Here is a 13,213-nt window from a genome sequence, read left to right on the forward strand (position 1 = left end):
CTCCCACGCCTCCTGGGGATGACTTGTCTGGGGGTGAACCCATGCAGCTGGGGTTTGCTCGCCTGTCCGAGGGGGAGAGGGTACTCCGGAGACGCGAGGGCCGATGCATGTACTGTGGTCTCGGTGGGCATTTTCGGTTGGCATGCCCGAACCGTCCGGGAAACGCTCGCACCTGAGATCCTGTCGGGGGCAGATCTTGGGTGGAGTCTCCTCGTCCCCGGTTTCCCGTGTTGACAAACCACTGATTACTGTTGTCCTCTCCTGGGTCGGGGGCTCGGTGACGACCCAGGCGTTGGTGGACTCTGGTGCTGGTGGTTTGTTCATTGATAGTGTGTTCGCTGCCGCCAATTCCATTCCTCTGCAGCCTCGAGGTTCCCCACTGGCTCTTGAGGCGATAGACGGCAGACTCCTTCTGCCGCCACACGTGACTCATGAGACCCTTCCAGTGGGGATGGCCATTGGTGCCGTTCACAGAGAGTCGGTCTGTCTCCAGGTTATTTCGTCTCCACACTACTCGGTGGTCTTGGGGTACCCCTGGCTCCAGAAGCATAATCCGACTTTCGATTGGAAATCGGCCGAGATCCTCTCGTGGTCACCGCAGTGTGGGGCTAGTTGCATCCATGGGCCTGTCAAGTTGCTGTGTACTTCCTCTGACTCTCTGTTGCCTCCTGAATACGAGGAGTACCGGGATGTATTCGATAAGGTGCGTGCGGTTGCCCTACCTCCGCACCGCCCATACGATTGTGCCATAGAGTTACAATCTGGTGCCGTTCCGCCTCGTGGCAAAGTCTATCCACTGTCGGTAGCGGAGAATGAGGCCATGGAGGAGTACGTGAGGGAGGCGCTTTCACGCGGACACATTCGCAAATCCTCGTCCCCGGCAGGGGCTGGATTTTTCTTTGTGAAAAAGAAGGGCGGTGAGTTGAGGCCTTGCATCGATTACAGGGGTCTCAATCGCATCACGATCAAGAACGCTTACCCGATACCCTTGATTTCCGAGCTGTTCGATCGTCTCAAAGGGGCCACAGTCTTTACCAAACTCGACCTGAGGGCGGCATATAACCTGGTAAGGATCAAGGCGGGCGATGAGTGGAAGACCGCGTTTAACACCAGGACCGGTCATTATGAATCCTTGGTTATGCCCTTTGGGTTGTGCAATGCGCCCGCAGTCTTCCAGGAATTCATCAACGATGTTTTCCGTGACCTGTTGCAGCAGTGTGTGGTGGTCTATTTGGATGACATCTTGGTATATTCTGAATCCATGGAGGCCCACATTCTGGATGTCAGACGAGTGTTGCAACGGTTACGAGAGAACAAGCTGTTCGGTAAGCTTGAGAAATGCGAATTTCACCGATCCCAGGTAACCTTCTTAGGTTACATCATTTCCGCTGAGGGGTTCTCCATGGATCCTGAGAAGGTTTCGGCTGTCTTACAGTGGCCCCAGCCCAGTGGTCTTCGTGCCCTGCAGCGCTTTTTGGGCTTCGCCAATTATTATCGGAAGTTCATCAGGGACTTTTCCAGGCTAGCCAAGCCTCTCACGGATCTGACCAAGAAGGGCAGTAATCCCCAGGTCTGGCCGCCCGAGGCCATCCGAGCTTTTGAGGCTCTAAAGTCCGCCTTTGTGTCGGCTCCGATTCTGTCGCATCCCAACCCTGGGTTGCCGTTTGTCCTCGAGGTGGACGCGTCTGAGACGGGAGTAGGCGCCCTCCTGTCTCAGCGTAGAACACCAGAGGGTCCTCTGCTTCCTTGTGGGTTTTACTCTTCCGCGGAGTGCAACTACCAGATTGGTGACAGGGAGTTATTGGCCATCGTGCAGGCCCTTAAAGAATGGAGGCACTTGCTCAAGGGCTCGGTGGTTCCGGTTCTCATCCTGACGGACCACAAGAATCTGACCTACCTCTCTGAGGCCAAGAGATTGACACCACGTCAGGCCAGATGGGCCTGCTTACGTGGTCTCCTACCTACCCGGTTCCAAGAACATCAGAGCGGATGCCTCATCACGGCAGTACTCCGAGCTGTCCGGGGAGGAGTCGATTCCGACTTCGGTCATACCTCCGAAAGAGATCCTGGCCGCCATTCGCACCAGCCTGACCTCTCCCCTGGGTGAGCAGATTTTGGCGGCTCAATCTGGTGCTCCCTCTGGGAGACCCAACGGCAGGTGTTTTGTGCCTGAGGAGTTGCGCACTCGGTTGTTGCGAACCTACCATAACTCCAAGGCCGCGGGGCATCCTGGAAAGAATCAGCTGTCCTGGGCTGTTTCACGTCTGTTCTGGTGGCCTTCTCTACGTTCCGACATCGCCGCATATGTAGCGGCATGCTCCGTTTGTGCCCAGAGTAAGTCCCCTCGGCACCTTCCGTTGGGCCTTTTGCAAACCATAGCCACCGGGGAGCGTCCATGGTCACACCTGGGGATGGATTTCATTGTGGACCTCCCTGCATCCCGAGGCCATACGGTCATTCTCATGATAGTGGATCGGTTTTCCAAAATGTGCCACTGTGTTCCTCTTAAGAAGTTACCCTCTGCACAAGAGTTGGCCTCGATTTTTGCCAGGGAGGTCTTCCGGTTGCACGGTTTGCCCAAGGAGATTGTGTCGGATCGGGGGAGTCAGTTTGTGTCCAGGTTCTGGCGCGCCTTTTGATCCCAGTTGGGGATTCATCTCTCTTTCTCCTCGGCCTACCACCCTCAGTCCAATGGGGCCGCAGAACGATCCAATCAGGCCTTGGAGCAATTCCTTCGTTGCTATGTCTCCGATCACCAAGACAATTGGGTTGACCTCCTGCCTTGGGCTGAGTTTGCCAGGAACACGGCGGTGAACTCTTCCTCTGGGACGTCTCCCTTCATGGCCAATTATGGGTTCCAACCTGCCGTGTTACCGGAGGTATTCTCTCCCCAGGATATTCCGGCTGTGGAGGATCACCTTTCCGTCCTACGTGCTTCTTGGGTACAGATCCAGAGGTCCCTTGAGATCTCTGCGCAGCGCCAGAGACTCCAGGCTGATCGCAGACGAGCGCCCGCTCCTTCCTACCAGGTCGGAGACCGCGTATGGTTGTCCACCCGCAACCTCAACCTTCGAGTGCCCACTCCCAAGCTGGCGCCTCGCTTTGTTGGTCCCTTCCGAGTGCTTCGCAGGGTAAACCCGGTAGCCTATGCCCTTGCGCTTCCTCCTGGCATGCGGATCTCCAACATGTTTCATGTCTCCCTGTTGAAGCCACTGGTGTGTAATCGTTTCACTTCCTCGATTCCTCGGCCTCGTCCGGTCCAAGTGGGCAATCGTGAGGAGTATGAGGTGAGCAATATCCTGGACTCACGCCTGGTCCGCGGCCGGGTGCAGTTTTTGGTCCATTGGCGTGGTTATGGTCCAGAGGAGCGTTCCTGGGTTCCCTCCGCAGATGTCCATGCTCCTGCCTTGCTCCGAGCCTTCCACGCACGCTTCCCTCAGAAACCGTTCCTTACTCCGCGGAGGAGGGGCCCTTGAGGGGGAGGTACTGTCATGGTCTTACCTCCTTGCTGTCCTCCTTCGTTTGACATGTGCTGGCGGCCATCTTGGTTTCTGGGTTTCTTGTAGCCTCCCACCCTGCGGCTCCTCCTTCCCACTGGGAGGAGCTGGATGCCTAGCTCATATATATAGGAGGTCTGTGGCTTCAGTTCCTTGCTTGGTCCCCCTGTGCTCACATGCTTCTAAGACTGCTGCTGCTTCTGGTTCCTGATCCTGGCTTCGTCTGACTACCCTGCTGATTCCTGATCCTGGCTTCGTCTGACTACCCTGCTGATTCCTGATCCTGGCTTCGTCTGACTACCCTTCTGGTTCCTGATCCCTGGTTTCGCAAGACCCTGCTTCGGTTTAGCCATCCGTTTGGACTTTTGCCTTACAGCTTTATTTTCAATAAAGCCTTCTTATTTCCACTCATCTCTTGTTGTACGTCTGGTTCATGGTTCCATGACAGTGACATAGTGTGGAGGTAGCAGCAGCAGTAACATGAAGAGACCACAGAGTGGCACAATGACAGAGTGTGAAGGTGGCAGCAGCATCATGAGAAGACCTGAGTGGTGAGGTGGCAGCAGCATCAGGAGACCACAGAGTGACCCGGTGACAGAGTGTTGAGGTGGGTGGCAATAACAGTACCTGCTGACAATGGTGGGTGTAAGAAGAAGCACTTGGTATCAGATGTGTGGCGTCAGGTGAGTGGCAGCATCAGAATACTAGCTAATAAGGTAGCCAGAAGAAACTGGTGTCTCTTGTCAAGGTTTGGGTGAGGTAGCATGGATGATCTAATCTGATGCATCAGGCATTGGTGGGTGGAAATCCTGGCTGATTCACGCCTGATTTATCTTGACAATGGTCAGTCTCTCCACATTTTGGGTGGACAGGCGAGTTTGCCTTGGGGTAACTATGGCCCCCGCTGCACTAAACACCCACTCTGATGACACACTACTGGCTGGGCAAGACAGCTTTTCCAGGACAAACTCAGCTAGTTGCGGCCACAAATCCAGTTTGGCTGCCCAGTAGTCCAGCGGATCTTCAATTTGGAGTGGCAGGGTGCTGTCCAAGTATGCCACCACCTGCTGGTTCAGGTTCTGCTCCAGGTCTAGCTGCTGCTGGTGAGTAGTTAAGACAGCTGCTCATCAGCAACTCTAGACTCAGGGGAGGGAGTACTCCTGTACGTTTGGATCATCAAGAAATTATGGCCTTTATCTGTTCGTTGAGTCCGTCCAACATATGGAGGGTGGAATTCCAACGGGTGGAAATGTCGCATATCCGCCTACGTTGGGGGAGGGTGTGCTTGAAGGTGTATGAGTGGCTGAAGTACATGCAAAGTTTCCTTTTTTAGGATGTCTTGCAGATAGGTGGAAGACTTCAGGAACCGCTTGACAACCAGATTGAACACATGCGCCATGCAGGGCGCATGGTTCAGCCCTCCTTGACACAGCGCCGACAGCAGGTTCTTCCTGTTGTCGGTCACCATGGTTCCGATTTTGAGTTGTTGCGGAGAAAGCCAGGATTCAATTTCTTGATGAAGGACATGGAGCAGTTCATTCCCTGTGTGACTCCGTTTGCCCAGGTAAACGAGGTGTAGAACAGCATGACACCGCCATGCCCTGCACATGTGGTATGCTGGAGGAGCACTGCGAATTGTCCCTGCAGTGGAGGCTGAGGACATGGTGGAGGATGAGGATGCAGAGGCGGACATTGTGGCAGAACCAACGAACGTGGAGGCGGAAGCGGCATCACCTGGCCAAGTTCCTGGTTTGGCTGGGTAGAAACGACCTTTACCCAGTGGGCCGTAAAGGAGATATATTGTCCTTGACTGTAGTTACAGCTTCACACGTAGGCGCTGCAGTGCACTTTGGCAGACACCGACAGGCTCAAGGACTGGCCCACCTTCTGTTCTACATATTTGTGCAGGGCTGGTACTGCCCTTTTGGCAAAGAAATGAATGCTTAGGACTCTTCACCTCGGCTCGGCAAAAGCCATCAGTTCTCTGAAAGGTGCAGAGTCCACCACTTGGAAAGGGAGGGACTGCAGCACCAGCAACCTGGCCAGGAGCAAGTTCAGCTTCTGTGCCGTTGGATGAGTACACGCATACTGTTGTCTCTTGGCGATCGCTTCTGTGATCGATTGCTGATGCAATGACTGGCGAGGAGTAGGAGGGCAAGGAGTAGGAGCATCAGGACCGGTAAATGATAGGAAGGACAGACAGCTCCTTTCGGCTGAGGTGGTGGAGCCTTCACTGCCTGAAATTTGGTGCGTACCACTGGGTAATGCATCGGTTGCTGTGGCAGGCTGGACCACCACATTGGAGCCATGATTCTCCCAGGCCACTTTATGGTAACACTGCATATGTTGATGCAGGGCCATGGTGCCAACATTGGCACCTTGGCCACGCTTCACCTTCTGCCCACAGATTTGGCAAATGGCCATGTTTAACACAAAACTGCTACATAGCCGAATAGGTGATTTTACCCCCAACACTCCGCACTGACTGCTACCGCCGCTGCCTACGTGAACCCCTGTACCACTACTTTCCAGGCAGGTATGCTCCTGCAAAGCGGGTGTTCTACCCGGGCATGTTTGGTTCCCGACCTCCCACTGCTGCCACACTGCTGACTCCCGGCCACGCTACCGACTTGCTGGCTCTGCCACTGCCTCTTGCGCAAACTGCCATCCTCTTCTCCCGATGATGATGAAGGCCCTAATTGACCCGGCTCCCAATTACAATCGGCTACATCATTGAGTACTGTCTGCACGTCACTGATGTCGTCCTCAACGGTATATGAGCCAGGAGCCTGACCACTCACAACACCAGCTTCCACGCCACTCTCCTCATCACTACTTGCCCGCCTACCGGAGGAAGCGGCGGATGTCTCCTCCACATCTTGGCTGAGCAGTAGCTGCTGACTGTCCTCTAGTAGCTCGTCCTTGCTGTATAGTGGAGCTGACCCCACAGCATATAATACTTGTATAGTTGAGGGAACAGAAAATGACAGAGGAAGGTTGAGGCCAGGTGAGGGCACAGGGCCTGCTCCTGGGCCATGCCAACTAAGGGTTGTGTATGAGTAACCCACCGATTGTGGGCTGGGGCTGTCTGATGTCACTTGGGATGAATTGGATGAGCGAGTCAACCATTCAAGAACCGCTTGGTTGCTGATCAAGACACGACCACTAGCTGACACTGGGAGCTCAGGCCTCTGGAAGTGACCCCTGCTGCTATGCCCCCTTGCCTGCGCCAGAGACATTTATGCCTCTAATACTTTTCTTTTCCACAAATACATGCCAAAAAAAGGCTTTAGAACATATAACTGCACTACTGAATGGCAAATAATGTATTTTTTTGGCACTAATACATGCCAAGAAAGACTTTAGAACATATAGCGGCACTACCGAATGGCAAATAATGGCACACTGATAGGTCCCTTTCACACGAGCGAGTTTTCCACGCGGGTGCAATGTGTGACGTGAACGCATAGCACCCGCACTGAATCCTGACCCATTCATTTCAATGGGTCTGTATACATTGTTTTTCACGCATCAGTTCTGCGTTGCGTGAAAATCGCAGCATGTTCTATATTCTGCATTTTTCACGCAGACCTGGCCCAAAAGAAGTGAATAGGGCTGCGTGAAAAATGCATTGCATCCGCAAGCAAGTGCGGGTGCGATGCGTTTTTCACTGATGGTTGCTAAGAGATGTTGTTTGTAAACCTTCTGTTTTTTATCACGCGCGTGAAAAACGCATCAAAACGCATTGCACTCTCGAGGAAAAAACTGAACAACTAAACGCAATTGCAGACAAAACTGACTGAAATTGCTTGCAAAATAGTGCGAGTTTCACTAAACACGCCCTGAACGCATCCTGAGCCAATCCGTCACGCCTATGTGAACCCAGCCATACATGCCAAAAAGGGCGGTAATTTTCTCACGTCACCACACAACGGCTAATAAGCCCTTTTTTCCCACTAATAGATGCCCAAAAAAAGGCTTTAGAACATATAACTGCACCGCTGAACGGCAAATAATACTTTTTTTGCCACTAATAGATGCCAAAATAGGTTTTAGAACATATAACTGCACCGCTGAACAGCAAATAATATATTTTTTTGCCACTAATACACCCCAAAAAGGGCTGCAATTTTCTCACTTCAAAACACAACGGCAAATAAGCCCTGTTTTTACCCCACTTATGCACACCAAAAAAGGCTTGATAACTTTTATTTTGCTAAATAGAAGTTCAGGGAAAGAGCATTAGAAGTGTAGGGATGCAGAACAGGGTCCAATACGGGAGTGTACAGCCTGGGTAATAGGAGCAATCCTATTACACCTTGCTGCACAGACTGGGGATCCAAATTGCCATTATACTGCTGCTTTCAGATTTGCAATATATGATACCTCTGTAATTCCAAGCGTTCTCTTTATTGGGATGCAAATGCTGTGTGATATAGCAATTAACAGGGTTTATTACAAGGGAATATTTCTATGTCTTATTAGCCCTTGTGTGAAGCAGTTATATGTTCTAAAGTCTTTCCTAGCACTTTCCCTAGCGCCTGCTGACGTCTCGCCCTGCACTAAGTACACTGGAAAATGGCTAAATGCAAGATGGCTGAGGCTATTTGTAGGGCTGTGCTATCACAGGGCTGCTGGCTGCTGATTGGCTGCATGCATGGCATTGTGGGTGACCCCTCGTTCCCAGAGTTCCTTGCTCCATGTCCTAACACGTGCACCAGCCACTTTAGGAAAATTTGTACGTTACCACGAAGTGTGAGGAAATTCGGATTCTTTGCCAATCAAATTTTTCCTAAAATTTGGATCGAATTCCACTTCGTCAACTTCGATTCGCTCATCTCTATATTTTAATTTTCAGTCAAGACATAACCCCTTTAATTCTATACAATTTTATAGCAGTAGCGAACAGTAGATTTATAGCAGTAGTAAATATAGAAACCTTTCCAACTTTTGTGTCTGTAACTTCCGTATTAGGGTACCTTCACACTTGCGGCAGAGGATTCCGGCAGGCAGATCCGGCAATCTGGACGCAAACTGATACATTTGTGATACGGCTGTCATCCGGAAAAACGTATCCGGTATTTATCTTTTTCACAGATTTAATGGTCTGCGCATGGGCAGACGGAAAGAACAGATCTATTTTGCCGGAACACTTGGGGCCAGATGTGGCACTAATACATTTCATTTGAAATTAATGCCGGATCCGGCATTCCGGCAAGTGTTCAGGATTTTTGGCCGGAGAGAAAAATACAGCATGCTGCGGTATTTTCTCCGGCCAAAAAACGTAAGAGGGACTGAACTGATGCATCCTGATGTATACCGAATGGAATGCTCTGCATTGAGAATGCATTAGGATAAAACTGATCCGTTTTTTTCCGGTATTGAGCCCCTAGGACGGAACGCAATACTGGAAAACAAAAACGCTAGTGTGAAAGTACCCTTAGAGTTTTAAAGTAAAATTTTCTAACAAAAGTAAGCTTCATAAAATATAATTTAAAGAACAAAAAAGTTTACCTTGTCCTGTTTCCTACTAGGTTGCCCAGATTGTGCAGCAGTTTGGGTTACAATGAGTAGCCTACGCCCATCTACAGTAGTAGGTATCTGAGTAGGTAATGGTAATGGGTTGCTTTCTTCTATATTAAACTGAAGACCATGCTCTTCTCTGTTTTCTTCCTGCTCCTCTGTGACCACATTTGTTATAACACTAATAGGCTGGGAATCAGTTTTTTTCTTCTTCTTTTGCTTTTTGCCATCATTTGCTTCCTAAATACAAATTGAGTAAAATGCAATCTAATAATAATGTGAACATAGCAGAAGCTTAAGAGATTGGTTCAAGTAATACAGAGCATCAGGACATACAGTTGTGCTCATTAGTTTACATACCACAGGGAGAATTTGAAACATGTTTACCATCGTTGGAAAATATAAGTGATCGTACAAACATAGTTGGTTAATTGAAGAATATTGGTCAGGTAATGCTATCTATCATCACAGAATTATGTATAATAATTATAACTAAAATCACACCCATTTACCTGGTGTAGCATTTACATACTCTTAAAGAGACTCTGTCACCAGGATCAACTCTATTATGGTCCATTCACACGTCCGTAATTTGGGTCCACATTTGTTCCGCAATTTGCAGACCTATTCACTCTCAATGGGGCTGGAACGGATGCGAATCCGCATTTACGGGATTCGCATCCTCATTACGGGATTAAAATTTTACAACACTCTCTCCAGTTTTGAAAGTGGATAGGAGAGTGGGTGTGGCTAACTGTTTGGGCTTTGCATCTTTTTGGGTTTATTAGCAAAACAATTGTGCGACATTTTAAAATTTTACAACACTCTCTCCAGTTTTGAAAGGTGGATAGGAGAGTGGGTGTGGCTAACTTTTTGAATTGATTTAAAGGGGTTGGTGAATTTATGTTATGTCTATCTAACATGTATGTAACAAGCAAGACAATAGATGACGTATCAATCAATATATATTAAAACTCAGTGGCCACTTAATCATTGTGCGACATTTGATAACTTTAAGCCAAATTATAGCAGCACTGACTCCTGAAAAACGGACTTTAAAAAGTTCTCCTAGTGATAAATCTTCCCCAATGTGCTTTACAGAGAGGCGCAGACTGGGAACTTAACCCCTTCCTGACTGCAGTCCGTCTATATACGTGCTATTTGCACATGCCCCGTGCAGATAGCACGTGTATAGACGTCAGGCAGCTCTTTAATACAAACGCTCAAAACGCTTGGATTAAAGCTTCTGCCCCTGCACTGCTGCTGCCACGGACAGCATACAGACCAGTAATGCCGGCAAGGAACCAGAGTAGTCTCTTGCCTGCAATCGATCCGATTGGTTAGTCTGTGCAGACTAACCAATCGGATCGCGGCAGTGAAAAAACCCAGGCTCTGATCTGCGCTCTGCAGATCAGAGCCTGAAATCAGGTAGTGTCCTTGTGCCCCGCGATCTGTGCCCCCTCCTGTGCGCCTCCAACCCCCCCTGTCCCCACCTGCCCCTGATCCAGTTCCCCCTGCCCCCACCTGCCCCTGATCCAGTTCCCCCTGCCCCCATCCATATTCATGCAACCTGCCCCTGATGTGGTCCGCCCCATCCTTGCCCCCATAAATTCATCGTACCCCCATTTGCTCCTGCCCCTCAATGCTGGCTGTACCTTCCCCCTCCCCCCTTTCCAGCGCTTCCCCCTGCCCTCTGCCCCCGATGCGGTGCGGTCCCCCTGCTGTGTTTGATAGCGGCGGCTCCATTCCTGAGCCGCCGCCATCAGCAGCGAGTGTCAGCTCTATGTTGACACTCTGCTGTAAGCCCTTAGATGCCGCGGCAGCGGCATCCATGGGGTTAATAGAGGGAGGGGGGTCCCTCTCTCAACCATCGGGGCTGCCGCGCTGCGATGGCAGCGCCCGATGGATGCTTTGCAAAGCGTCCGGTGTTGCCACCACAGGACATCTGATAGCATTATACTTTGCAATGCAAGAGCATTGCAAAGTATAGTACAGCCATCAGCCCCACTGGATCTTCAAGATCCAAGAGGGACTTGATAAAAAAATAAGTGAAAATAATAAAAGTAAAAAAAAAATAAAGAAAAAAGTTAATTTTAAAAAATTTCCTATAAATTTTTGTCACCTTACATCACAAAAAGTGATTACAACACCAAGCGATCAAAAGGGTGTATATCAAACAAAATGGTACCAATAAAACCGTCACCTCATCCCGCAAAAAATGAGACCCTACATAAGAAAATCACTCAAAAAATATAAAAACTATAGTTCTTAGAACATTGAGACACCAAAACATATTTTTTTTTATTTCAAATATGCTATTGCATATTCCGCCAAAAATGATACCCTATGTAAGACAATCGCCCCCAAAAAAAAAAAAAAAAAAAAAGCTATGGCTCAGACTATGGAGACACTAAAAAAACATAATTTTTTGGTTCATAAATGCTATTATTGTGTAAAACCTAAATAAATAAGAAAAAGTATACATATTAGGTATTGCCACGTCCGTAAAAATCCTGCACAAGACGATCAGCAGAAAAATAAAAACCATATGGCGTTCAGAAAATGGGCACACAAAAACATAATTTATTTTTCAAAAATGCTTTATTATGTAAAACTGAAACAAACAAACAAAGAAAGTAGACATATTTGATATCATTGCGTCCGTAACAACTTGCTCTATAAAAATAGCACATGATCTACCCTGTCAGATGAATCTTGTAAAAAAAAAAAAAAACACGGTTCCAAAACAGCCATTTTTCGGTTACCTTGCCTCACAAAAAACGTAATATAGAGCAATTAAAAATCATATGTACCCCAAAATAGTACCAATAAAACTGGCACCTTATCTCCTAATTTCCAAAATAGGGTCACACTTTTTGGGAGTTACTGCTGTATGGGTCAGGGGGGTTTTAAATGGGACATGGCAAAGTCCAGCAAAATCTGCCTTCCAAAAACCATACGGCGCTCCTTTTCTTCTGCACCCTGCAGTGCGCCCTTACATCAGTTTATGACCACATTTGGGGTGTTTCTGTAAACCGCGGAATCAGGGTAATAAATATTAAGTTTTGTTTGGCTGTTAACCCTCAATGTGTTAAAGAAAAAAAATTCATAAAATGGAAAATATGCCTAAAAAGTGAAATTTAGAAATGTCATATCTATTTTCCTTTAATTCTTGTGGAACACCTAAAAGGTTAACGAGGTTTGTAAAATCAGTTTTGAGTAACTTGAGGGGTGTAGTTTCTAGAATGGGGTCATTTATGGGGGGTTTCCACTTTGTAAACCCCACAAAGTGACTTCAGACCTGAACTGGTCCTTAAAAAGAATTGCTTCTAAACTTCTAAGCCTTCTAACATCCTAAAAAAAAAAAATGACATTTCCAAAATGATGCCAACATAAAGTAGAGGAAGGTTAAGTAATAAATATTTTTATTAGGTATGACTTTCGGTTTTAGAAGCAGAGAAATAGAAATTTAGAAAATTTAGAATTTTTCTAAATTTTTGGTAAATCTGGGATTCTTTCATAAATAAAGGTGAAATATTTTGACTCAAATTTATGAAATACAATGTGTTCCAAAGCTATTACCACATAAAGTGACGCATGTAAGATTTGTATATTTTGACCTGGACACTGGGGCATCAATGACCCTTGGTCATGAAAAGGTTAAAGTAGCCCTAGGAAAAAAAAAAAAAAAAAGAAAAGTGACCCCATGTTGTAGGTGGGTCAAAATTGAGAGAAGACATGGCCAATATAAGACATCAGCCCATGGGTAAGTTTCCCTGTAAAGTCTATGGCTAGTCCTGTTTAAAGATTCTGGCCATGGCCAATATAAGACATCAGCCCACGGGTAAGTTTCCCTGTAAAGTCTATGGCTAGTCCTGTTTAAAGATTCTGGCCATGGCCAATATAAGACATCAGCCCACGGGTAAGTTTCCCTGTAAAGTCTATGGCTAGTCCTGTTTAAAGATTTTGGCCATGGCCAATATAAGACATCAGCCCACGGGTACGTTTCCCTGTAAAGTCTATGGCTAGTCCTGTTTAAAGATTCTGGCTGGGGTAATTTCTATTTTCTCCAGAGTGGCATATGGTTGTTTTCAGTATAAATCAGGTAAATATTAACCATATAGTTATAATTCAAACTATTAAACAGTATTAAAAAAAAAAGCTATGGTCTTGAAAGAAGTAGTCACTGTATT

At 47.8% G+C, this 13,213-nt stretch overlaps 1 protein-coding gene across 1 annotated transcript in view; it reads right to left on the reverse strand.

The window, feature by feature from the left end:
- Positions 1 to 13,213, reverse strand: part of LOC122925784 (collagen alpha-1(VII) chain-like) — a 556,601-nt gene that overhangs the window by 372,595 nt on the left and 170,793 nt on the right. Inside the window, 1 exon segment of the mRNA XM_044277135.1 lies at positions 9,012 to 9,260. Within this exon segment, the coding sequence (XP_044133070.1) occupies positions 9,012 to 9,260 (249 nt within the window).

Source organism: Bufo gargarizans, chromosome 2 (genome assembly GCF_014858855.1).
Source record: "Bufo gargarizans isolate SCDJY-AF-19 chromosome 2, ASM1485885v1, whole genome shotgun sequence".
In the NCBI taxonomy this organism is placed as follows: domain Eukaryota; kingdom Metazoa; phylum Chordata; class Amphibia; order Anura; family Bufonidae; genus Bufo; species Bufo gargarizans.